Genomic DNA, 27,868 nt, shown 5'->3' with positions numbered 1-27,868 from the left:
AGATCTGACATCAGCAACCCCCTGCCAAGCCAAGGCTGATTCGCCGTATGCGTTTTATTTAACATCAGCCATGGAAGAGTTTCAACTCTGTTACTTTTAGTTTCATGGCTTTCGTTTATCGCATGATTCCGATCGTCCATCTGTGACCTCCATAGACTAAAGCCGACCAGTCAAGCCAATATCAGTCATCCTTCTCCCAATGAGCCCGGCCTCCACCACAGGGGCGTTGTTGGCTTTGGGGGCATTCCAGGTAAGTCACCATATAGAATTCGAATAAGTGTAAATGTTTGCGTTCCAGGGATGGTAACTGACACGCTTGACGATTAGGGAATCGCGTGGGGTGGTTTCGCTCTCTGTACCATCCTCATCTTATGTCGGATGGGGATCCGCATCAGCTGCTTCGGGCGCCCGTTCGTCGAGGACTACTTCATGCTGGCCGCCTTGTTCCTGCTGCTAGCTTCGACTGTACTAGCCCAGCTGTTCCTGCGGTATGTCTACCAAATTGAGGACGTCAGCAATGGTGTCTTGCCATCGCCCTCTTTTCCAGACGAATCGGCCAAGGGTCTGCGAGGCTTCCTGGCCATGATGTACCTCAACTACGTCGGCACCTGGCTGGTCAAGCTGAACTTCCTGCTCTTCTTCCGCCGCTTCGGCAACCACGTTCCCAAATACCGTATCTCGTGGTGGGCTGTCCTGTTATTTAACATGGGTGTCGGGGCTGCTGGCATCGCTCTAGTGGATCTCAAATGCACCTTGAAGCCCATCGATGAAATGCTCGCTACTTGCGGCGGCAAGGAGTTTATCACGAGAATTTCCATCACTACGAAGGTGTTTTCCATCTTAGACGCCGCTGGGGACGCGCTAAGTACATCTCCCTCTACTTCCAAGCCAGTAAAGCCTAGGAATGCTGACAGCATTGAACGCAGTCACGGCGTTCCCCATATGGATTCTCTGGGGGACCAGAGCCAGCATGCGAAAGAAGCTTGTTCTTTCCTCCATATTCGGGCTCGTGGCGCTTACCATCGCTGTCACGCTAATCCGAGGTTTTATATCCGTAACCACAACGCCAGGACATTCATTCGGTGGGATAGACGTACCAACAGCCGAAGGTGATGTTGAGCAAACGAACATCACCTGGTTCTGGTTCTGGTTCGGAATCGAATTCGTCGTCGGTAAGTTTCCTACTGCCTTGTTCCCGCTTGCAGGCGAAGGTTGTACTGAGTGTCCACTCCCTTTTCAAGCATACACCGTCGGATGTCTCGTTTCTTTCCGCTCCCTGTTCACGCAGCGGAACAACTCGGGGCGAGAAATAGAGGGGCAGCGAATGCGGAGAGAAGCGGCGCATCAGCCCGTTTCCAAGAGCCCAAGGGGGCTTGGCGCCAGGGCTCGACAGCTCCGGCAAGATCTGCTCACAACATTCAACGAGTGGGAGGACACTGGAAGAGTTAGCGGGGGTGGACATTTCTTGAACAGCTACTGCCCACCCTCGGGGAGGTTGAGCGTAGACTTCGAGCAGGGGAACGCGTGGAAGCAGCCGTCCACCTCTTCCTCCAGAAACTCGGGTTCCTTGGAAACAAGCGACAGTAGGTGGCCCCCTTACTAAGATAGAAGGACTCACCGTACCATTAAGTGATTTGGATCCCATATACAGTAACTCTCGTTGAACGAGATCGTGGTGAGCTACTGGAGTTTCATGCAGGTTCAGAGAGGCTCATGGGTGTGGATCAAATCAATATTATGCGTGACAATGAATACAGCTGTTGCGAATGGTACACACGCACCGGCGACACGCGCCATCGACACAACACACCAGCGAACTCAATTAAACGTATGGCCGTGAATTGAAGATTCTGAATTAGGGATATGCCCCAACAGACTTGGTCGCTGCACCGCAGTAGTGTAACCTCGGCGCCTTCACCATGCCCACCCAAAGTGATCGCAAGCAGCAGACGTATCAGATCGGCCAGCCTTTTTGTCTTTTCCGTCTTCTACCTCCCACCAGCCCCGCCCCCGACACCGACACCCACACCCATGCCTGCGCCTGCTGCTGCTGCGGCGGCGCCTCCCACCCAACCGCGCTCAGCCCCATCGTCTTGTGCTCCTCGGCGTGCCGCGCCGCCATGACGCTCAGGAAGATGTTCCAGCCGAAGCCGACGCAGGACGCGACGAGGACGCGCGAGCGCACGGGGACCCAAAGGAAGTTGACGAGCCCGACCGCGGGCCAGATGGTCCAGCCCGCGCGCAGCAGGCCCCGGAGCTTGCGGCGCACGACGCCGAAGACGAGCGCCAGCGTCGGCAGGCGCAGGATGTTGGTCACGATCAGGAAGAGCGTGATCATGAGGCTCAGCGAGACGGTCTGGTCCAGGAGGAGCTTGGCCGCGACGTTGCGGTAGTTGATCTTCAGGTCCCCACTGCTACCGCCATTGCTGCTACCACTGCCGCTGGCGGGCTTCTCCTCCGGGTCCCGCCCCTTTTCGAGGTTATGGGACGCGGTGGGCCGGTGCCGCTTGAAGGTGCGCGTGCGCGTGGGGGAAGTGGCGCTCGAGGCCGTGGTGCCACTCGTAGCCGATGAGGGCGCCGATGAAGCCGAAGAAGGCGAACTCGAGGATGCGCTGCTTGTCCAGCGGCTCGGGTGTGCCGTCGGCATGCCACCTGGAGGCGAGCTGTGCGGTGAGGTTTGCTGCGGCTTTGATGCACGTGTTCTGCAGCGCCGTTGCAAGCATCGACGGCATGGCGGCGGGCTGGCTGGCTGGCTGGCTGGCTGGCTGGCTGGCTGGCTGGCTGGCTGGCTGGCTGGTGGGGGCGTTCTTGGCCTTTGTCCTCCTCTGTAGCACTAGCACTGGTGACCGTAAGCAACTAGCCGTTGCAGCGCCTCTTCTTCTGCCTGCTTTTATGCCGCGTTGGTGCCAGTTATGAACTTGGTTCGGGTAGGGTGAGGTAGGTAGTAACGAAGGCGAGTGAAAGTGGAGGGCGCGTCTGTCTGGGGAACGTGGTGTTTGATGAAAATAGGGGCTAATGGACTGGGGGAAAGTTTATTCATGAGAAGCTACGTCTCAGATCTGTCCAAGTCGCCTTTGGGGCGGTGGCGGTGCAACGGTCCGGGCCAGGTGGGGCTTGAGCGTTTCTTGGCAGCTGGGGTCAAGCGGCTGGTGGCTAAACTGGCGATCGATCGGGGCTTTTTCCTAACATCTGGCCACGTGTGAAGCCTGAACCGGGGCCGACCCGAGCTGTCACTGCCAGTCCTTGGTCGACTTGTCGAACATAATGTCGGTGCTGGTTCTTTCATTGTGCCTGGATGGTAATCTGCACTACTGATGCTGCAGTACAGGCTCCATGAAATGATAAAGGGAAGATGCGGACTTACCCAGGCTCACGCATTCCCTTTTATGGTTCACCTAGTAGACATAGCGGAAGGCCGGGTTCTTGCGATCCGTTAGGTCCTCATCGTCGACCAGCGCCTCCACCGCGGTTTCTCCCCTGGCCACGGCCGCCAACTGCGCTTCCCGCGCCTTTTCCGTCCGGCGGTTACGTCGGCCGTATACGACGCGGAGCAAGATGGTGGCGAAGATGGCGGCGCTGTTGGTAGCGAAGATGGTGATCTTGGCACTGATGTAGCCGGGCGCTTCGCGGGCTTGGAAGGTCTGCAGGATAGGTTAAACCCGATGGAAGTTCAGGCAGTACTACTATATAGAAGAAACAAAAAAGAAGACAAGTAATTGTGGATTACTACTACAGAGAATGAGGGACTGACCTGAGGGCCGATGATGTTGGCGATGCTGAATGCTATCGCAATGGCCGCGTACGAGGTGACCATTTTCGTGTACCCCGAAGTGTTGGATCCCACGAGATTGAAGACCAGAGCCGTGGGGGCTATGGTGAAGTTGATCAGGTAGATCCCCGCGAGACTGCCGCCCTGCCCCTGGTAGAACGACATGAGACCCGCCCCGATCATGGCAGGTATAAGCAGCATGAGGATGGCCAGCCACCGAGAGATCCCCCGCAGGATGGCAAATGTGCTCAGCAGAGTGGCGACGATGGACACGACCCCCGAGGGCATATTGAGCAGGGCAGACTCCTTGGGGGTGTACCCGAACCCCTTGACGAGCGTGGCGCTGAACGTGATGATGACGCCCGAGGGGATGACAGTCAGCACCATGATCGAAACTAACAGCCAGACGGCCGGGTCCGCCAGCGCCTCGACGATGGCCCGGGGCTTAAAGACCTGACGCCCATTACCGCCCTGGTCAAGCGCTAGCGCGGCGCGCACAAAGCCCTTCTCGTCGGTCGTCAGGAAGCGAGCCGCATCGACAGTGTCCGGGAGCCACAGGAGCACCGCCGCGGCGACGGGCAGGTTGGACACGCCAATCGCTAAGAACATGATGCGCCAGCCGCCGAAGTCCCCCCTCGCAATATCATTGTCCCCTGACCCATGCAGCGCCGCGAAGCCGACGAGACCGCCGACGAGCTGCCCCGCGCCAATGCTGCAGAACCACAGTCCCGTGCGCCCGCAGGCCTGGCGCTTTGTACCACGTGCTCGTGACGAGGACGAGGGCGGGCACGACGATGCTCTCGCAGGCGCCGAGGACGATGCGCAGGGCGAGGAGCGCCGCGTAGCCGCGGACCAGGGCGCTGCTGCACATCGCCAGGCCCCAGGCGATGATGTTGAGGCCCATGACCTTGCGGAGGGGAAAACCTTGCAGCAGGTAGGCCTGCGGGAACTCGGCGAGGGCGTAGGCGAGGAAGAAGGAGGTGGCTAACCAGCTGAAGTCTTGGCCTTGCATGTTTAGAGACTTTTGCAGGCCCATTACGTTGGCGTAGTTGAGGGCGGTCTAAACTTCAGATAGGACCGAATAGTTTCAATTAGCTAGGTGTAATTCTCGGTATCGCAGGAGGATAGAGACAGGGGGTCGCCCCTTAACGCGCCTAGCGCGCTACGTAAGGTATTTTATTTATATATTTATTAATACGGTAGCACCTTTTTTTTTATCTTTTCTTTTTTTTTTAAATAGTACTTTAATATTTAATATATTATCCGAATATTTTTTATTATACGATAATTATAAACCCGGAGTTTTTTATTAAATAAACTCGTTATTATTATTATATTATTTATTTTATTAAACTTTACGTATTAAAGAGCGATTTTAAATCTATATTTTCTTATATCTTTTTATTTTTTTATTACTTCCACGACGTTTACTATATTTAAACCTTTTATTAAGCTAATTAATATTAAGCTCGAGATTAAGCGAGATTAATTAAATTAATATAACTCGCTTAAAATAAATACTCTCGAGCGTAGTATTTAAATATATTTAAATCCTAATATATTTAACGACGCCTATCTTTATAATAAGCTTAAGCTACGTATAATCGATAAAATTAAATAAGGTTTAATTAAAAACTTTTAATTAATAAACGAAACTAGCTTAATAAACCTTATAATAAGCGCACTTATAATAATAAAAGATTCGAAATCGATATATAATACGCTTATTAACGATATTATTAAATGTATTAAACTTAAATAAAACGAATAGAATATAAAAATATACCGTTATATAGTATAAAAGAATACTTTTATTATTATTAACGAGTAGATTAAGCTTACGGTTTTAAAAGCGTATATTAATATAGCCTATAATAATATTTACGAGTTAAATTAATTATTTACGCTTTAAAATATTATTTATTAGTTTAAATAATAATTTAAACCCTTTATAAGTTTATATATTACTTTCGTTTAAGATTAATATAATAAGTTTTTAAAGCGAATTAAGCTAAGGGGAGAGGATCCTTAACTTTAATTAATATAATAGAGTAAAGCTTATATAAATACGGTTTCCGAGAGAATTCTTAAAGTATAGGGATATTTAATAACTTATATATAGTTTAAAGCGGTTAATAAGTAATTAATATTAAAATAAAGTTAACGTTAATTAAAGGAACTCGATTATATAAAATAAAAAGAACGTATATTAACGAGTTTAATTATATTAAACTCGCTATTAAAAGAGTAAGTAAAATAAAACGAGTCGAAAAGGAGAAAATATTCGTTTTATACTTTACTTAATAATAAGCGGGAAAAGTATAAATTAATTAATAATCGTAAATTATAAAGCTTATTAAACTATAATTACCCTTATAAACCCCGCTTTAATACTTAACTATATTATCGTTAATTATTAGCGAATTATTATTTTTTAAAGTATACTTTTTATTAAAAAGATTAAAGGTAAATCCTTTAACCGATTAATCCACTTAGATTAAAAAGTATATATAAAGATTAAATATCGATTAAACTTCGACGTTAAATAAGCCTCGTTACGTTAATAGCTTATTAAGCTTAATTAAATTAATTTAAGTAACTTTATATAAAAAGAAATATTATACGCGATTATTAATTATATACTTTTTAACGTTAAAAAAGATTTTAATATATCGGTTTATTAAAATTAAAAACTATATAACCTTTTATAGTCGACTTTAATTAATAGTTATAACTCTTACTATATTATTAATAGCGAGGATTTATTAATATTAAGGTTTTTAATATTAGCTTTAATTAATAAATTTATAAAAGTAAGTATAATTACGTTTCCGATTAAAAGGTATAGGGTAAAAATTATAAAGAATATTTTTATAGCGCGAAACGAGTTAATTAATTTTAAGTTTAATAAAGTAATATTAATCGAGGGTTTTTATATTAATATTATTTTCGAATTACTTTTAAGAAGCGTTAATATTTAATATTATAAAAAGGACTATACGCTACGAATAAAATCGTTAAAAAATAGTATTATAATATAAAGGCTTATAAGAAAGGGTAATTTAATTTTTATCGAATATAAACCTTTATTTACTTTTTATATTAATTTCTTATTAATAAATATAATCGGTGTAATAAGTATTTATATAACGATAAAATACTTTATAATAAATAAAAAGCCCGTAGAAAAGGTTTATATAAAAATAAATTTAAAAAAAAGATAGTATATAAGAATAAGATATTTAAGTTTAGAGGCTTTTATAAAGCTCGTGTACGTAATTAAAGGTATTTCGATTAAGGGTTTAACGTAGTTAAAATACGAAATATATATAACGTTATTTATAAAACGAATTATTTTACGGAGACTTATTAAGAGAGTACTTAAACCCTTTAAAGTATAAACTTTTAAAGTATATATTATTATTAAAGAATAATTATAATAATAAGGTATAAGTATACCTTATAAAATCTCGCTTATATATAAAGCTATTTAAAGTAATAAAAGGATTTAAGCGGTATATTTAACGTAAATATAATCTCTTTATATATTACTTTAAGTATAATAAAGAAATTAAATTATTAAGAATTTAAAAAAGTACTTAATATAATCTTTAATACGAAAAAGAAAGTATTATTATAAAATAAAAGCCTGTAAATATTAAAAAACTAATAGGTAATTAAAAGCGAATAAAATAAGAAGTAATAAATATCGCTTTTAAAATAAGAGTAAGTATTAATTTATTAAAGAGCTTATAGCTTAAAGTTATTTAAATAATTACTAAGCTATTAAATATATATTTTATTTAATCTTAATAGTAACGGAGCTTTAATAAAGTATTAGATTTATAGTTTATAAGTTATTTTAAATAGTATAATCTTATATAGGTTAAAGCTTTTTAAATAAATTTAAAGCTTAATTAAAGCGGCGTATAAACGTTTAAGTATAAAGCTTATATATTCGATTATAATAAAATTAAAGGCCGATTATATAAGGAGTTTAAAGTATTTTTAAAAAGTTATATAAAGTATTTAGTAAACTATAAAACTATTAATATTTATTATATATAAATTTTTAAGTTAACGAGAGTTATTATTTTACGCGATATTAAATTTAATAAAGACCTTTTTTATTAAAAAGGGGAAGAAAGGGAGTTAAATTAAAATAAGGAGTTTATTAAAAAAGTTAAAAAGATTATATTCCTTTTAAGCTTTAAATTATTATTATATATTACTTTTACTTTTTAAACTTTAATATTATAAAAGGAGTTAAATAACTTTATTAATTTTATTTTTTATCCCGGAGGGCTTAAAAAGGTTAGTCCCCTTAAATTTAAAGGGTACGGTAGTTTTTAATATATTTATTAATAAGGCTTTAAGGGTGAGCTTAGTATTTAAATTATATTCGAAAGGTTATAAAGCTAAGTATAATAATATAAATAGTATAGGACTCTTATTATTAAATTATATACCTAAACTAGAAATAAAGTCCGAAACGAAGGAGTTAATTAAAAGCCCGGAGAAAAGAATTAAAATAAATAAGTTATTATTATTTATTTTCGGAAAACGTTAAATAAATAAGTTTATTAATATAAAAAGCCTTAGAAATTTAAAAACTTTCGAAAAACGAGAAATAGCGTAATTTAATAGGGAAAAAGAATAATAAACTCCTAGGAATATTTCTCCTATTATAAAAAAGATTTAAAACGAAATTATTATAGTTATATTATTAAAAGTAATAAAGATATTTATATTTAAACGTAAACTACGTATACGCTATTAGAGGTATATAAAAGGGCTATAGGAATTTAATTAAAAGCGATTATATTTATTATAATTAAAGAAATAAAAGGGTAATAATATCGAAAGTATATTTTTCGTGTTAAATAGCGAGATAAAATTAAATAGCTTATAAATATTAAAGGATTATAATAAATTAATTTTTTATATAGCTCCTATAATAATTTTATATATATTTTTTATTATTTACTTTTTTAATATTAATAAGGCGTTATTATTAAGAAATAAAGAGTATTATATTATTTATATTATTATTATAAAGGTATATTTATTAAAAAAGGTAGCTAAAAAGGCGGTATTTAGGCTTTATTTAAAATTACCTTTATACTTTTAAAATAAAGTAGTTATTTATTTTAAAGGGGAGTAGTTTATAATTATTATTAAACGAGAAATTAATAACTTAATAAAAATAAGGGTTTAAAAAGTTATTAAACGCCCTTACGATAATACCTTATTACCGTTAAAATAGATATTTATTAATAAGTTTAATAAGAATAACGTTTATATATTATATAAAGCTTAGATTTATATATAAAGTAATAAGTAAAATATAAATTTACTCGCGAATATATATATTATAATATTAATTATATAATCCTTTCGAATTATAATAGCTTTAATTATAAAATTTAATTTAAAAACAAAGTAATTTAATATAATTAATATATTCCTTAATATAACTTTTATTAAAGAATCCTTATTAGTATATTATAAGCTCCTTTTAAGGTATAAATAAACCGGGATATATATTAAGTTTCGAAAGGCCCTTTATAAGTTAAGAGAATCTTTATTATTATAATATAATAATTTCTTTAATACTTTTCGTAAATTAAGTTTTATCGGTTTAAAAGAGGAATCTTATTTATTTTATAATAAAGAGCGTATAGTATTTATAGTTTTTTATATAAATAACTTTTTAATTTATTACCGAAAATTAAAGTAAAATAAAACCGATAAGTTAATAATTAATATTAAGTAAATATATAAGGTTAAAGATTAAAGTAATATAGCTTATTATTTTAATATATATATAATTAAAAATAGAGTTAATAAGTATCTTTAATTATCCTACGATACTTACTTAAAAAAGGTAATAATTAAATATAATTTAAAGGTATTAAAGGTTACGGTAATACTTTTATCGACCGAGGAGTTATTAAAATATATTAACGAAATATTAAAATTACGAATTAAAGCCTATTAAAAATAAATTAAATTATTACTTTATAGATTTATTATAATTCACTTTAATATTATATTTATATATTTATAATTATTAAAGTTCTTAGTAAACCTTAACGAAGAATACCTTAAAATTATTAATTAATATATTCGATACGTTTATAACACTAGGTTTATAATAATCTCTTTCGGAAAATAAGAGAATAGCGTTTAAACGTTAATTATAATAAATAACGCCTTTTTCGCGAATAACTTAAAAATGTATAAATCGTTTTATAAGTATATTATTATATTATTTAATAGTTTAATCGTATAGAAAGTAATTTAATAAGATACGGTTATTATATTAATTATAGAGGTAAAATTACTAACTTTATAATAAGTAATAAAAGAGTTAATTATACTTAAGCGTTTATTTAAAGATTTAAAGCTAGTATTTAATACCTCGTTCTTAATATATTACGATAATTAATAGATTATTAAGTTAATTATAAGTTAAAAGGAGAGGATCTCTACGAAGCTAAAGTATACAGATATTTAAAACTTTTAACTATAATAAAAGTATTAAAAACGAGCTTTTTAAATAACTTATCTTATTATAAAGGATATATTAATAAATAAATTAACGAAAAACCTTTTATATACTAAGTTTAAGCACTAGAAAAAATTCTTAAACTTATAAAATATTTAATAATTTAATTATATATTATAAGGAGGTAAGTACGAAGCGATAATAAAATAATTATTATAATTACCGAATTTCTATTAATTTAAAAAGTCGAACCTCGAAAAATAAAAATTATTAAGGTACGAAGGCCCGTAAGAGGTTTTAATAAGCACGCTAGTTTAATTAATTTATATTTTTTAAATATAAAAAAATAAAGAACGCTATAAAATATTTAATATTATTAAAGGTAATATATTAACGATAATAAAATAAGGGCTAGCTATTTAGCTTAACTTAGAGTTAATATTAATAAAGGAATCCTTAAAATTAAATCTTATCGAAATAAGTAAAGGGCTTTTAAAAGTAAAGTACTTTTTAATAAAGTAGCTACGTATATTAAAATTAATATTATATAAGAGTATAAATAAGTTATTTAAAGTAAACGAAGCACTTAATAAGTTATTAACCTTATATTAAATATTAACGACGATAAACTTATTAATACTATTATAAAAATAATAAGTTTAACTTATAACCTTAATATTTATAAATATACGAAAGGTATAGCGGTATTCCTTAAATTATTTCTATAAACGTTATTAATAAATAAAATTAAATTATTAAATATTTTAATAAACTTACGCTAGTTTTACTTTTATTTTAAATAACGTAATTAATAATCTCTTTAATAAAATAGCGGGCTATATAACGTATAATTATTAAGGTAAGGGTTTTATAATTAAATTATATTAATATATTAAAGTATATTAAATAGCTTATAAAGATACGTATACGTAATTATATCGATAATAATTAAAGTATTTAATAATATTAAAGCTAAGGGTTTTATAATAATACGAAGCTTTTATAATATTAAAAAATATTAAATATAAATAATTTATATACGTATTACGGCGTACTTTATTAAGTTAAATAAACTTTTAACTTTTATTTAAAGAGCCCCGAGGGGCTCGATAATTAAAAAAAATTAAGGTATTTAATTAAATAAGCGAGCTAGCGTTAATAGGTAATTTATTACGAGTAACGGCGATATTTAAAAAAGTTATAATAGCTTAACGTTAATTTTTACTTATAATAGCGAGAGCGGCGTATATTTTAAAGGGTTAAACGGGCTTAATAATAGGTTTAATAGGTTTATTAATAAGCTTAACAATAGGTTTAATAAACGTAATAACGAGCTCTTTAATAATAGCGGCGGGCTTATTAATAAATTTAACGAGTGTAACGAAAGGAATAGTATTAAATTTAATAGGCGAGGCGGCGGGGTTTTTAATAATAATAGTAAATATAATAATAAATTATTTAATATACTTAATATATTTAATGGAAGATTAATTAAATTATAAAGTATATTTAATATATTTAACCTTATAACGAGCTTTTTTTTTAATATCCTTTTTACGTTAAACGCGGCTTATAATAATAACTTATCGGAGATTTTTTAAGGGTGAGAGTATTTCGTTATTATTTTTATATTTATAAGGTAATTTAATAAGGTTATAAAAAGGGTTATCGTTATTTCCTCCTTCGCTAATATTAGTAACGTATAAATTAAAGGTAAAGTTTATAACTTTATATATTAAGATTAATATTATAAAGTTATTTAAGCGTATAATATTAATTTACCGGTAAATATAATAAGTTAAACAGTATAAGAGTTTTTATAAAATAAATTTAAAATAATAATTATAAATTATTTTGTAATTAATAAGTATTTATAAGCGAGGCGTAATATAAGGATTTATATATATAGTAATAAAAGTATAAAAAAGAAAAAAAAAAGGCTAAGTTAATTAATTACGTTTAAAAATACTTTATAATACGTTACGAGGTAATTAAGTATTTATTTAAGGCTATATTTATTATTTATATTAATAATTATTATAAATAAAATATATTATATTTACTTTAATAAGTTAAGATTTTTATTTTTTAAGTAATAATTATTAAAGTACTTTTACTTTATAATTATTAACTTATAATAGTTTTAATTTTATTTATATAAATAATTAATTTATTTAATAAATTAATTAAAGGGTATATCGTAAAAGAATAAAGATAAAAGGTCGCCTTTTAACGCGCTTAGCGCGCTATATAAAGTATTTTATTTATATATTTATTAATACGGTAATATTTTTTTCTTTTATCCTTTCTTTCTTTCTTTTAAACTATACTTTAGCACTTAATATACTATCCGAACGCTCTCTGCCGTGCGATACTCGGTCTTACTTTGCAAGCAGTACGATGTCTCCTCGCATCTCCTATTTGGTCTTTTAGGACTCACCTTGTCGAGAGACTGGAAAAGGTGGCACAGAAATATCAAAGGTATGATACGGAAATCGATCTTCCTGTATAGCTGGCTGCGATCTACCGCTACTGATTGGCTGGTCAGCATCACCTGTAGAGCCGTCGTCGTCGCTTCCGTCTTCTCGCCATCCGCTATGGCGATCAGCGTGGCGTTTCCCGTGGACTATGTGTTTGTCGAGGGGGAAACGCGCCGGGTGGAGCTAATACACAGAGCAAGGGACAGTGGCCATTTTGACAGGTGAAATAAAGTTGACAAGTCACTTTAAAATACGATATGGGCGGAAAGGATAGCATGCACCACCAGAGTGCGTGACCTGCCCCTCACGCCGTACGACCTAATGATAAGGGGTTGTATCGCCCGGTAGAGAGCGTTCGGATGGTATATTAAGTGCTAAAGTACTGTCTAAAGGAAAGAAAGAAAGGATAAAAAAGAAAGGTATTATTATATTAATAAATATATAAATAAAATACTTTACGTAACGCGTTAAGTGCGTTAAAGGGTAATTTTTTATTATTATCCTCTTACGATATACCCCTTAATTAACTTATTAAGTAAATTAATTATTTATATAAATAAAATTAAAACTATTATAAACTAATAATCGTAAGGTAAAGATACCTTAATAATTATTATTTAAAAGATAAAAGTCCTAGTTTATTATAATAAATATAATATATTCCGTTTATAATAATTATTAATATAAATAATAAGTATAGCCTTAAGTAAATAATTAGTTACCTCGTAATATATTATAAAGTATTTTTAAATATAATTAACTAGTTTAGCCTTTTTCTTTTCTTTTTTATATTCTTATTATTATATATATAAATCCTTATATTATATTTTATTTATAAATACTTATTAATTATAAAATAATTTATAATTATTACTTTAAATTTATTTTATAAAAATTTCTAAACTATTTAATCTATTATATTTATAGGTAAATCGATATTATATACTTAAATAGCTTTACGATATTAATCTTAATATATAAAGTTATTAATTTTACCTTTAATTCGTACGCTATTAGTATTAATAAAAAAGGAAGCGACGATAACTTTCCTTATAACTTTATTAAATTATTTTATAAATATAAAAATAATAACGAAATATTTTTACCTTTAAAGGATTTTCGATAAATTATCGCTATAAACCGCGCTTAGCGTAAAAAGGATATTAAAAGAAAGGTTTAATACGAGGCTAAATATATTAAACGTACTTTATAATTTAATTAATCTTCCGTTAAATATATTAAGTATATTAAGTAATTTATCACTATATTTATTATTGTTATTAATAACCTCGTTACTTTACTTATTAAATTTATTACCGAGCCTTTTATTACGCTCGTTAAACTCGTTAATAAGCCCGCCGCCTTTATTAAAGAGCCCGTTATTATATTTATTAAATTTATCGTTAAGCGCGTTAATAAACCTATTAAGCTTATTATTAAACCCGTTAAACTTTTTAAAATATATATTATTTTTACCGTTATAAATAAAGATTAATATTAAACTATTATAACTTTTTTAAATACCGCCGTTATTCGAAATAAGTTATTAATTAACGTTAGTTCGCTTATTTAGCTAAGTACCCCGATTTTTTTTAATTATCGAGTCTCTCGGGGCTCTTCGAATAAAAGTTAAAAATATATCTAGCCTAGTAAAGTACGCTATAATATATATATAAACTATTTATACTCGGTATTTTCTTATATTATAAGAGCTTCGCGTTACTATAAAACTTTTAGTTTTAATATTATTAAATACTTTAATTATTATAAATATAATTATATATATATATCTTTATAAATTATTTAACGTATTTTTAATATATTAATATAATTTAACTACGAAAACTTTACTTTTATAATCGTACGTTATATTATTCGTTATTTTATTAAAAAAGCCGTTAATTACGCTATTTAAAATAGAGGTAAAACTAGCGTAAATTTATTAAGATATTTAATATTTTAATTTCGCTTATTAATAATTTTTATAGAAATAATTTAAAGAATACCGTTATATATTTTATACGTTTATAAATATCGAGGTTATAAGTTAAACTTATTATTTTTATAATAATATTAATAAGCTTACCGTTATTAATATTTAATATAAAGTTAATAACTCGTTAAGTATTTTACTTATTTTAGGTAATTTATTTACGCTTTTACGTAATGTTAATTCTAATATACGTGGCCGCTTTATTAAGAAGCGTTTCGCCCTTAAAAGCCCCTCGCTTACCTTAGTAGGATTCGATTTTAAAGATTTTTTTATTAGTATTAACTCCGAGTTAAATTAAATAATTAACCTTCGTTTTATTATTATTAACGTGCTACTTTTAATAGTATTAAATATTTTATAGCGTTTTTTATTTTTCTATGTTTAAAATATATAAATTAATTAAATTAATATGTTTATTAAGACTTTTCGCGGGCTTTTATATCTTAATAGTTTTTATCTTTCGGGGTTCGACTTTTTAAATTAATAGAAATTTAATAATTATAATAATTATTCCGCTATCGCTTTATACTTATTTTCTTATAATATATAATTAAATTATTAAATATTTTATAAGTTTAAAAGTCCTTTTTAATACTCGAACTTAATATATAAAAGGTTCTTCGTTAATTTATTTATTAATATATTCTTTATAGTAAAGTAAATTATTTAAAAAACTCGTTTTTAATACTTTTATTATAATTAAAGGTTTTAAATATTTATATACTTTAGCTTCGTAAAAATCCTCTTCCCTTAACTTATAATTAACTTAATAGTCTATTAATTATTATAATATATCGAGAATAAGGTATTAAATATTAGCTTTAAATCTTTAAATAAACACTTAAATATAATTAATTTTTTTATTATTTATTATAAAGCTAGTAATTCTACCTTTATAATTAATATAATAACTATATTTTACCGAATTATTTTCTATATAATTAAATTATTAAATAATATAAGAATATATTTATAAAACGATTTATATATTTTTAAGTTATTCGTGAAAAAGCGTCGTTTATTATAATTAACGTTTAAGCGCCGTTCTTTTAATTTTTAAAGGAGATTATTACGAATTTAATATTATAAGTATATCGAATATATTAGTTAACGGCCTTAAGGTATTTTTCGTTAAGGTTTATTAAAAATTTTAATAGTTATAAATATATAAATATAATATTAAAGCGAATTATAATAAAGCTATAAAGTAATAATTTAATTCGTTTTTAATAAACTTTAATTTATAACTTTAATATTTCGCTAATATATTTTAATAATTCCTCGGTCGGTAAAGGTATTATTATAGCTTATAATATTTTTAGATTATATTTAATTATTACTTTTTTTAAGTAAGTATCGTAGGATAGTTAGAGATATTTATTAATTTTATTTTTAACTATATATACGCTAAGGTAGTAGGCTATATTACCTTAGTTTTTAACCTTATATACTTATTTAATATTAGTTATTAATTTATCGGCTCTATTTTACTTTAATTTCTAGTAGTAAATTAAGAAGTTATTTATATAAAAAACTATAAATACTATACGCTCTTTATTATAGAATAAATAAGGTTCTTTCTTTAAACCGATAAGGCTTAACTTATAAAGAATATTAAAGAAGTTATTATATTATAATAATAAAGACTCTTTTAACTCGTAAAGGGTTTTTTAAAGCTTAATATATATCCCGGCCTATTTATACCTTAAAGGGAGTTTATAATATACCGGTAAAAATCTTTTAACGAAAGTTATATTAAAAAATATATTAACTATATTAAATTATTTCGTTTCTAAATTAAATTTTATAATTAAGGCTATTACGATTTAAAAGGATTATATAGTTAATATTATAATATATATATTCGTAAGCGAGTTTATATTTTATTTATCGTTTTATATATAAATCTAAGTTTTATATAGTATATAAATATTATTCTCGTTAAATTTATCGATAAATACTTACTTTAACGATAATAGGGTATTATCGTGGGGGTATTTAATAATTTCTTAAGCCTTTATTTTTATTAAGTTATTAATTTTTTATTTAATAGCGGCTATAAATTATTTCCTTTTAGGATAAATAGCTACTTTATTTTAAAAGTATAGAGGTAGTTTTAAATAAAGCTTAGCTACCGCTTTTTTAGCTACCTTTTTTAATAAATATACTTTCGTAACGGTAATATAAATAGTATAATGCTTTTTATTTTTTAATAATAACGCTTTATTAATATTAAAAAAAGTAAGTAATAAAGAATATATATAAAGCTATTATAAAAGTTATATAAAGAATTAATTTATTATAATTTTTTAATATTTATAAATTATTTAATTTAATTTCGTTATTTAATACGAAAAACGTACTTTCGATATTATTATTTTTTTATTTCTTTAATTATAATAAGTATAATCGCTTTTAATTAAACTCTTATAAATTTTTTATACGCTTTTAATAGCGCGTACGCGGTTTATATTTAAATATAAACGTTTCTATTATTTTTAATAATATAATTATAATAATTTCGTTTTAAATCTCTTTTATAGTAAAAGAAATATTTTTAAAAGTTTATTACTTTTTTTCCTTACCGGATTACGTTACTTTTTATCTTTTAAAAGCTTCCGGATCTTTAAGGCTCTTTATATTAGTAAGCTCGTTTATTTAACGTTTTTCGAAGATAAGTAACGGTAATTTATTTATCTTAATTCTTTTCTCCGGGTTTTTAATTAATTCCTTTACTTTAAACTCTATTTCCGGTTTAAATATATAGCTTAACGAAAGGAGTCCCGTATTACTTATATTATTATATTTAGCTTTATAACCTTTCGAACGTAATTTAAGTATTAAGCTTACCCTCGAGGTTTTATTAATAAATATATTAAAAGCTACCGTACCCTTTAAGTTTAAAAAAATTAACCCTTTAAGCCCTTCGGGATAAGAGATAGGATTAATAGAATTATTTAACTCCTTTTATAATACTAGGGTCTAAGGAGTAAAGGTAGTGTACGATAATAGTTTAAAGCTCGAAAAGAGCGTAATTTTTTCGATTTTTTTAACGAGTTCCCTACTCCGGTTTAGCTCCCTTTCTTCCCCCTCTCGGTAAAAGAGGTCTTTATTAAACCTAATATTACGCGAAACGATAATTCTTATTAATTTAGGAATTTATATATAATAAATATTAATAGTTTTATAATTTATTAAATACTTTATATAACCCTTTAAAAATACTTTAAACTCTTTATATAACCGGCTTTTAATTTTATTACGATCGAGTATATAAACTTTATATTCGAACGTTTATATACCGCTTTAATTAAGCTTTAAATTTACTTAAAAAGCTTTAACTTACGTAAAATTATATTATTTAAAGTAGCTCGTAAACTACGAATTTAATACTTTATTAAGGTTTCGCTACCGTTAAGATTAAGTAAAATATATATTTAATAGCTTAATAGCTATTTAAATAATTTCGAGCTATAAGCTCTTTAATAAGTTAACGTTTACTCTTATTTTAAAAGCGATATTTATTATTTCTTATCTTATTTACTTTTAATTATTTATTAGCTTTTTAATATTTATAAGCTTTTATTTTATAATAATACCTTTCTTTTTATATTAGAGATTATATTAAATATTTCCTTAAATTCCTAATAGTCTAGTTTCTCTATTATATTTAAGGTAGTATATAAAGAGATTATATTTACGCTAAATATATCGTTTAAATCCTTTTATTATCTTAAATAATTCCGTATATAAATAAGATTTCGTAGGGTACGTTTATACCTTATTATTATAATTATTCTTTAATAGTAATATATACTTTAAAAGTTCGTACTTTAAAAGGTATTTAAAAAGATTTTAATGTATACGGTAAAAAGGTTTAAATATTCTTTTAATAGGTTTTCGCGAAATAACGCGTTTTATAAGCGACGTTATATATATTTCGTACTTTAATTATATTAAACCTTTAATTAAAATACCTTTAATTACGTATATAAGCTTTACGAGAGCCTTTAAATTTAAATATCCTATTCTTATATACTATCTCTTTTTTTAAATTTATTCTTATATAAACTTTTTTTACGGGCTTTTTATCTATTATAAAGTATTTTATTATTATATAAGTGCTTATTACGCCGGTTATATTTATTAATAAGAAATTAATATAAGAGGTAAATAAAGGTTTATATTCGATAAAAATTAGGTTACCTCTTTTTATAAGCCTTTATATTACGATATTATCTTTTAACGATTTTATTTATAGTATATAATCTTTTCTATAATATTAAATATTAACGCTTTTTAAAAACGGTTTAAAAATAATATTAATATAAAAGCCTTTAATTAATATTATCTTATTAAGCTTAAAGTCGGTTAATTTACCTTATATTATAAAGGTATTCTTTATAATTCTTACCTTATACCCTTTAATTAAAAACGTAGTTATACTTACTTTTATAAATTTATTAACCGAAGTTAATATTAAAAATTTTAATATTAATAGGTCCTCGCTATTAATAATATAATAAAAGTTATAATTATCGATTAAAATTAATTATAAGAGGTTATATAATTTTTAATTTTAATGGACCGATATATTAAAGTTTTTTTTAACGTTAAAAAGTATATAATTAATAATTATATATAATATTTTTTTCGTATAGAGCTATTTAAATTAATTTAACTTAGTTTAATAAGTTATTAACGTAACGAGGCTTACTTAGCGTCGGAGTTTAATCGGTATTTAATCTCCGCGTATACTTTTTAGTTTAAATAAATTAACCGGTTAAAAGGTTTACCTTTAGTTTTTTTAGTAAGAGTATACTTTAAAAAAATAATAGTTCATTAATAATTAACGATAACGTGGCTAAGTATTAAAGCGGGGTTTATAAAAGTAATTATAGTTTAATAAACCTTACGACTTATAATTATTAATAAATTTATACTCTTCCCGCTTATTATTAAACGAAGTATAAAATAAATATTTTCCCCTCTTTAACTCGTTTTATTTTATTTACTTTTTTAATAATAAGCTTAATATAATTAAGTTTATTAATATATATCCTTTTTACTCTATATAATTAAGTTCCTTTAATCGGCGTTAACTTTATCTTAGTGTTAATTGTTTATTAACCGCTTTAAGCTATATATAAATTATTAAATATCCCTGTATTTTAAAGATTCTTTTAAAAACCACGTTCGTATAAACTTTACTTTATTATATTAATTAAAGCTAAAGATTTTTTCCCTTTAGCTTAACTCGTTTTAAAAGTTTATTATATTAATTTCGAATAAAAGTAATATATAAACTCGCGGAGGGTTTAAACTATTATTTAAGCTAGCGGATAATATTTTAAAGTATAAGTAATTAGTTTAATTTATAAATATTACTATAGGCTACGTTAACGTACGCTTTTAAAACTATAAGCTTAATTCACTCGTTAATAATAATAAAAGTATTCTTCCGTGCTATATAATAATATATTTTTATATTCTATTCGCTTTATTTAAATTTAATATATTTAATAATATCGTTAATAAACGTATTATATATCGGTTCTAAGTTTTTTACCGTTATAAGTACGCTTATTATAAGGTTTATTAAGTTAATCTTACTTATTAATTAAAAGTCCTCGGTTAAACCCTATTTAATCTTATCGATTATATATATTTTAAGTTTATTATAAAGATAAGCGTCGTTAAGTATATTAAAATCGAGGTATATTTAAATACTATACTCGAGAGTATTTATTTTAAACGAGTTATATTAATTTAATTAATTTCACTTAGTCTTAAATTTAATATTAATTAGCTTAATAAAAAGTTTAAATATAATAGGTATTATAAAAATAATAAGAAAATAAAAAAGTATAAGAAAATATAAATTTAAAATCGCTTTTTAATATATAAGGTTTAATAAAATAAGTAATATAATAATAGTAACGAGTTTATTTAATAAAAAACTCCGGGTTTATAATTATCGCCCGGTAAAAAACGTTTGAATAATATATTAAATATTAAAGTATTATTTAAAAAAAAAGAAAGGATAAAAAAAAGATATTACTGTATTAATAAATATATAAATAAAATACCTTACGTAACGCGCTAAGCGCGTTAAGGGGCGACCCCTTGTCATTATCCTCCTACGATAGGTTAATATATAAATATATAAGTCTTAGCTATAGTTAAGTTTTACGCACACTTATAATACGCCGTATGTTTTATTTAGCTGTTTTAAAAAGTGCAGGAGATACCGACACGAAGCGCACCGTTAGTGGCTAATTCTAGTTATACCGGACGCCGATTCGAGCGAACGATTTAATCACTAGATTACTAATATACTTTAAGCGATAATTAGTGTGCAGGACATTTATTAATTATATATAATTCTTTTTTAATCCGAGAATTAAATCCCGTGAATCTATTTAATAGCTTATAATAAAATAAGCTAAGCTATATCGTTTAACCGTGGAATATTCTCGTAAAGGGCGTGTTTACTTTAATTAATTAGTTAAACTTTTAAGCCGCGCACGTCCTTTTAAAAAGGTTAGAAATATATATTTAATAACGGCCCTTTTTTTTATATATTAACCGAAAGTTTAATAGTATATTTACTTTAACCTTTTAATTAAAAGTAAAAAAAGCTAGTTAATCATTATTTTTTTTCGTTTTATTTTAAAACCGGTTAATCGTATTTAATTATATTAATAAATTTTAATTAAATAAAATAATTAACTTTAAATCGGTTAATCTAGCTTTTTAAACGCTTTATAAGGCTTTATAAAGCGTAAAGAGCGTTATAAAAGGTATTATAAAAGGTATTATAAGTGCTATAGTTTATAAAAAATATTATAAGAGTAAGTATAATATTACTCGCGTTTAATCTTTAAATCGATATATATAAAAATTAATAAATATAATATTATTTACGCTCGGCTTTTAATATACACTCGATCTCTTAAAACGTTACTTTTATTTTAAATAAACTTCGAATAAGCTTTAAATAAACTTTAAATTAATTAAATAAAAAAGTACGTACGTTAATTAATAAATTAAAAGCTAATTAATTAAAATAAACACGTTTAAAATATTACTCGATAATTACTTATAATTACCTTTTCTTTATTATATAACGTATTTTAAAATTATAGTTAATACTTTAAAAACTTTATATTAATTTACTTTTATTTAATATTTAATTAAGAAATTAATACTTTAATAGTAATTAACTTAAAGTTATCGTTTAAATTAAGTTATAAATTACCCGTTATATATAAATTATTTTTAAACGTAACCTTTACTAATCTTATTTTTTTTATTTATACCTTACTTTTTAACCGACCTTTACTATTATAAGCTTCCCACGCGCTATTTATATATCGGCTTAAAGATCCCATAAGCGCTATCTAAAGTCCCATTATTAATAGCTGTCCAGCCCTTAACACCTAAACCCGCTCCAACGTCGAAAGCCGCGACCGGATGGCCCCCTGCCTCTCCCGAGCCCACAGGCTCCCATCCTAGACCGACCCCGAACGAGTCCTTGGCGAAGTCCGCCCACGCCGTCTGCATCACCGCGCTAACCCTCGCCTCCTCCGCGGTCGCGTTGACCTGCGGGTACGAGCCAAACACGACGGGGCTCTCGGAGGAGTGGTAGACGCCGAGCCCCTCCCGCAGCGCCGTGTTCGGGAACGTCGCGTTGAACCAGGACCACCACACGGGCAGCCCGAGGCGGAACGCGGCGTCCTGGGCCACGCGCGACGTGGGACACGTGTACTCCATGTCCGTATCGATGGCGGCGTTTACGTGCCATCCGTCTGCGAGGAGCTCTCCGTTGGGCCCCCGGCCCCCGAGCGGGTAAGATGCAACCCCCTCTGGCTGACCCCCCCCTCACTGACCCCTCTTAATTTTAAATAATTCTAGAGCCCCTGAGTAATAACAATAGTATATAAAGGGGTTAAATTTCACTTATCTCTTAATTAAAGTAAATTAATCTCTTCCTTTTTTTCCTCTTTTTATTATTATTAATATAATTAAAGAAGTATATATTATATAAACGATTTAAGCTATACTAGCCGGCGAAAATATTAATTATATAGTTAAAAACTATAATATTAATAAAGGTACTTTTTATAATTAAATTAAAGAAAACCCTAATAAAAAAGAGAAATATAAAGCTTTATAATTATTTACCTTTATTAAAAAAACCTTTTTAATTAAATAAACCCTTTTTAAATTAATTTAAACTATATACTTACGTACCGACTTTTTTATATATATATTTAACGTATTCTCCTTATAAAAAGAATCGATTACTTTATTAGTAAACGATAAGTGCACTGTTTTTTAAAATATGATCTAGCCTTTAAAATTATGCGTATTAAAGCGATAAATTTCTAGCGCCTTATATATACATTAAACGGGGCCGTGTAAAGGTTTTTTAATTAGTTTAATATTATTATTATTATAAATATACCCCCTCGATTTAAATTTAACGCCGATAAAATAAAAATTACGATAATAATAAAAGAAGGTATTATAATAATCGGCCTTATTACCTATTAAAGTTTAATATAAAACGATTCGATTAATCGTAAATAAATAATTATTTTAAAGTATATTAATATTATTAATAATATCTTGCCGCCTTTAATTATATTTAAAAATTAATCGGTTTAATAATAATAATTCCCTTAAAAAGAGAATAAAATTAATTATAAATATAAAGATTAAGCCTTTAAGGCGTTATTAAAAGAATAAATTTTTAATCTTATAGCCTTAAAATAATTAAGAAAAATCTTTATCTCTTTAATTAAACTTAATAACTTTAATTAATAAAAGCTTTTAATTTTAAATAAATATAAAAGTTATATTAATAATAATTTTATATTAACGACGTTAAAGGTTAAAGTATAGCTTTTTTATTTATTATTATATAACTTTTATATATTTTAACCCTTAATTATTAACTATTTTAAGGTTTTAAAAAAAAGGTTTCGAAAAGAGTTCGACTTAATATATACCGTTATTAATAATAGTTATATTAAAAAAGGGGACTTTTTTAAGCTTAAATTAAAGTACGTAAAGTAACTTTTACCTTTAAAGTTATTATTAATAAATAAGTAGTAATTAATATTTACTTTCTTAATATTAATAAATCGATAAATAATAAGCTTCGTTAACGTGGTTTACCACTACGCGACGCATATCACTTGGCGACGCACCTTTTCCACTTCTCGACCCTTTTACATAAATTAATTCAACCACAACGCTTAAAATCAATTAAAACTACTCGCTATCCGATTCCTCGCTTGATTCTATATCCTTTTCACATGTTCGCGCATTATGACCTGTCTCGCCGCAAACACCACAGCGCCTTCCACCGGTCGCCCTCCGCTTCGACGAACCCCCCATTTTCACCTTCATCGGGCGCTGAACGCTTCCCTTTTGCCTTCTCGTCCTGTAGCTGCTGAGATTCCTCAATAGTAAGGGCTCCTCCAAGCTGGACTCGCGACTTTTTGGCTCTCCGGCGCTTAGAAAGTGCCAAATTAGCCTCCTCCAGCATATGCATCCTATCGCGCATAAGGGTCATTTCATGGGCCATTTTGGTCATACCCTTCGCCATCTGGTCTACCGCATCTAAAATCGGCGTCGGAGAGCTTCCTTGATGGGTAGACACCCTCTTTTTGATATAAGTAGAGTGCTTAGTTGTTTGTTGGGGGTTGGACGGCGTTTGAGGGTCGTAGGTACTGGCCGTCCCTGGACGGGATGGGTTAGGTGTAGGCGTCCGGAGACGCACATTCAGCTTGCTAATTACCTCGTCAGGGTTATGAGGTACTAAACCAGATGCGCTGAATCCAGATTTGATGTTGGCTTCCGTAAAAACAGTAAAATGCGCGGCTTTAAAGGCGATAAAGAACTCGAGCTTGGTAATATGGTTTATAGAAGCCTTGATAAATAGCTCGATTTCTTTCGAATAAGCACGTTTTAAAGGCGAATAAAGTGCTATATCGAGAGGTTGGAGCAAGTGCGATGAATGGGGAGGCATACTAATAGTGATAATATCGTTGTCCTGGCAGTATGCCTCGAATTCGGCCGAAATGTGGCTCTCGTGGCCGTCGAGAATCAGGAGGCGGTAGCGACCCTTCGTCTGCGATCTGGTATGTTTATCGAAGTGTTTGATCCAGTCTAGGCCTGTCTCGTTGTTGGTCCAGCCATTGGAAGTCGGCTTGATCACCCAGTCGCCCGGTAAATCGGTTTCGCGGGACCAGTTCGCGAGGTGATATTGGCCTTGAACGATCAAGAACGGCGGAATGCACCAGCCCTGCGAATTAATGCATTCAATCGCCGTTGACCATTCCCGATTACCAGGCTGGACCGACTTCGCCTTTCCACGCCGCTCGGCGCGTGTTACGACGAGTGTTGACCCGATCATGCCCATCATGAAGCCGGTCTCGTCGAAATTCCAGATGTCTTCGTCGACGATCCCGTATTTCGCCTTTATATTCGCGACCAGCGCAAACCAGGCAGAAATAACTTTAGAATCCTCGCAAAGAGCCCTCTGGTAATCGTACCGACGATTCATTTTGGTCTTCAGGTCCGGGTTGCGGTCGATAAAGCGCCTGACCCAGTGCTTGCCGACGCGGTCGCCGCCGCGCGACGCGGTAAGGAGATTAGCCATATCTTCTACACCAGCGAGATCGGGAGGCATCCCTCGGATATCCAGATCAATTATATGCTTGCGAAGTACCTCCTCTTCAGTTGGATTTATTTTACGTCGTTTCGGTCGGATTTCGCGTTCTGAAGTTCGGCCGTGGATTCGATGGCGTAAAGTTGATTCGGGTATGTTGTAAGCTTTTGCTGCTGCTCTTTGGCTTATTTGATTCGGTCCGTTTCGTGTCGCTTGAATTGCTAAAACTATCCGATCTTCTTGGGATTGATTAGGCATTATGGTTGTGGAGGTATTACGCGTTGAAGTTTAATTGTATTGGAATTGAATTGAGGTGCGTCGCCAAGTGATATGCGTCGCGTAGTGGTAAACCACGTTATATTAATATAATACGAGCTATTAATAAAGCTATTACCGTTAAAAATATATACTAATTAATTAAATTAAAGGTTAAAAAGAGTAAAACACTTAAAAATAACTAGTAAGTTAAAAATTTAAGGGTTACGATATTTAATATAAAGATAGAAAAAGCTTAATAAAAGTATTAATAATTTAACGGCTCGAATTAACCGGTTAAAGTAAGAAAAGGCCGGTTTAAAAGTAAATCTAAAAAAAATAAATGTTTAAAAGAGGAGGAAAGTTAATAAGGACCTTAATAAAAGCTTTATTTATATAGTAAATATTAAAGAGGTTTAAAAGGATATTAAAAAAAAAGGTTAAAGAAAAAGCCGAAAAGGGGCGCCGGTAAAGTAATAGAAATTAATGTAAATCGAGCTAATAATAAGGGTAATTTTATTATAATATACACGAGCCGAAATAAACCTTAAAATGCAGTATGTGTTACTTAATTAACCTATCTATTAATGTTATTATTAATTTTTACATCTATTTTAGGGGGGTCAGCCAGAGGGGGGTTGCATCTTAGGCCGTGTTCAGCGACGGGGCGTAGGGTGCGAGCAAGGGGAAGGCGGTGGTGTAGGTGTTCAGATCGGTCCATGAGCCTGTCCACATGGTTCCCTCGTTGGCGTTGGTCCCGATCAGGAGCGGGATCTTCGCGACGTGGCCTTCGGCGCGCGCTCGGTCGGGGTCCGAGAGCTGGGTGATGTCGTCATCTACGGGATAGAACGACAAGGACGACGACGGGTCGTTGATGATGGCCCGAATACTGTCCGCCGGCGCAGCTCGGACACAGGCAAGCTCAGCAGCAGCCTTGACAGAGCCCGGCATGATGCTGCTGCTGTTGCCTTTAGAAGATTTGCAGTTCAAGCTCTTCACTAGCAGGGGCCATGCCGCCGGACCGATGACATCGCCTGGAGGATCCATGACCCACGCCGACTCGTACACGCCGCTCTGCTGGATTGCGGCGCGGAAAGTTCGGCTACCCGTGTCGTTCATCGTGCCGACGAGCCGCGAGACAGAGGTGGCGCCGCTGCTCTCGCCGAAGATGGTGACCTTGGACGGGTCGTCGCCAAAGTGGGCGATGTTCTCCTGCACCCACTGCAAGGCAAAGCGATGGTCGAGAGACCCACGTTCTGCTCGCTCCTCGGGACGGCGGGACTGATGGGGAACCCGAAGGGGCCGAGCCGGTAGTTCAGGTTGACCACCACGACGTCCTGATGGGCGGCGAAACTGGTCCCGTCGTGCCGGGTCATGGACGCGCTGCCGCTCTTGAGCCCGCCGCCATGGATCCACACCATGACGGCGCGGCCGCCGCTCTCTTTCCCCGCATCAGGAACCGCCGGCGAGGCAGAGGCGGGGGCGAACACGTTGACGTACAGGCAGTCCTCGCTCTCGGGCGCGAGCAGCACGTCCGTGTTGCCCTGCTGGATGCACGCGTTGGGCCAGGCCGTGGCGTTCAGCGGGGTCGACCAAGGCGCGGGCGGCGAGGGGAGGGCGGAACGCAGGGCGCCCAGCGGAGGTGCGGCGTAAGGTATTCCGAGGAACTCATTGACTGCTGTCTCGGCTCCGGGGAAGGTCTTCTGCGTGCCGACCACCACGCCCGCCCGACTTCAACGTTGCAGTGGCGGTTGCATTTGCTGCGGCATTTGCTACGGTTGCGATGAGAGATGTCGCAAGTGACGTTGTTATTGACGACGGCTTCGTTGTGTTGATACCAAGCAAGAAGCGTGGTGCTCCTCCTAAGCAAACCTTGAAGGATCCAGAAGGAAGGGAAAATGGAAGCTTGTCATATCAAGTAGAAGCGAGACCTCAAGATCACAAAGAAGTGGTCAACAACAAAGAAGCTGTGTCACCCTCGGGATGTAGACAATGACCCAATCACCAAGCAATGTTTTTGGCAAAAGCCTGCGAGCTTACCTAAGTGGCACAAATCTCGAGCGGTAACAAGGAGTTTGTTTGCTCCTTGTAACAAATATATAATCCAATTGCGATCTGCATTGTCATGTAAACCAGAATCTCATTCATCACCAGGAATACCCCTGTAACCCCACAA

General features: G+C 32.2%; 5 protein-coding genes across 5 annotated transcripts; 1 reads left to right on the top strand and 4 right to left on the bottom strand.

The window, feature by feature from the left end:
* Positions 1–199: 199 nt before the first annotated feature.
* PG986_005763 (uncharacterized protein) lies at positions 200–1,603 on the top strand (the record flags this gene model as incomplete). Its single annotated transcript, XM_066841985.1, has 4 exons — positions 200–250; positions 328–865; positions 1,092–1,172; positions 1,242–1,603. The coding sequence occupies 4 exons, from the start codon at positions 200–202 to the stop codon at positions 1,601–1,603; spliced, it is 1,032 nt and encodes a 343-aa protein (XP_066701847.1).
* A 351-nt stretch (positions 1,604–1,954) lies between these two features.
* Positions 1,955–2,732, bottom strand: PG986_005762 (uncharacterized protein; the record flags this gene model as incomplete). Its single annotated transcript, XM_066841984.1, is given in 2 exon segments — positions 1,955–2,470; positions 2,490–2,732. The coding sequence occupies 2 exon segments, from the start codon at positions 2,730–2,732 to the stop codon at positions 1,955–1,957; spliced, it is 759 nt and encodes a 252-aa protein (XP_066701846.1).
* Positions 2,733–3,395: 663 nt separating this feature from the next.
* PG986_005761 (uncharacterized protein) lies at positions 3,396–4,805 on the bottom strand (the record flags this gene model as incomplete). The annotated part of the gene is made up of 3 exons (XM_066841983.1): positions 3,396–3,641; positions 3,752–4,465; positions 4,494–4,805. 3 exons carry the CDS (start codon positions 4,803–4,805, stop codon positions 3,396–3,398), a joined length of 1,272 nt encoding a protein of 423 aa, XP_066701845.1.
* A 17,313-nt stretch (positions 4,806–22,118) lies between these two features.
* Positions 22,119–22,529, bottom strand: PG986_005760 (uncharacterized protein; the record flags this gene model as incomplete). The annotated part of the gene is made up of 1 exon (XM_066841982.1): positions 22,119–22,529. One exon carries the CDS (start codon positions 22,527–22,529, stop codon positions 22,119–22,121), a length of 411 nt encoding a protein of 136 aa, XP_066701844.1.
* Positions 22,530–26,399: 3,870 nt separating this feature from the next.
* On the bottom strand, positions 26,400–27,605 carry PG986_005759 (uncharacterized protein; the record flags this gene model as incomplete). The annotated part of the gene is made up of 4 exons (XM_066841981.1): positions 26,400–26,417; positions 26,476–26,913; positions 26,967–27,423; positions 27,565–27,605. 4 exons carry the CDS (start codon positions 27,603–27,605, stop codon positions 26,400–26,402), a joined length of 954 nt encoding a protein of 317 aa, XP_066701843.1.
* Positions 27,606–27,868: the final 263 nt, after the last annotated feature.

The sequence above is a fragment of the Apiospora aurea genome, assembly GCF_038362705.1.
Source record: "Apiospora aurea strain CBS 24483 chromosome Unknown utg000004l_segment0_segment0, whole genome shotgun sequence".
NCBI lineage: Eukaryota > Fungi > Ascomycota > Sordariomycetes > Amphisphaeriales > Apiosporaceae > Apiospora > Apiospora aurea.
This window is presented reverse-complemented; position numbering and strand designations above follow the sequence as displayed.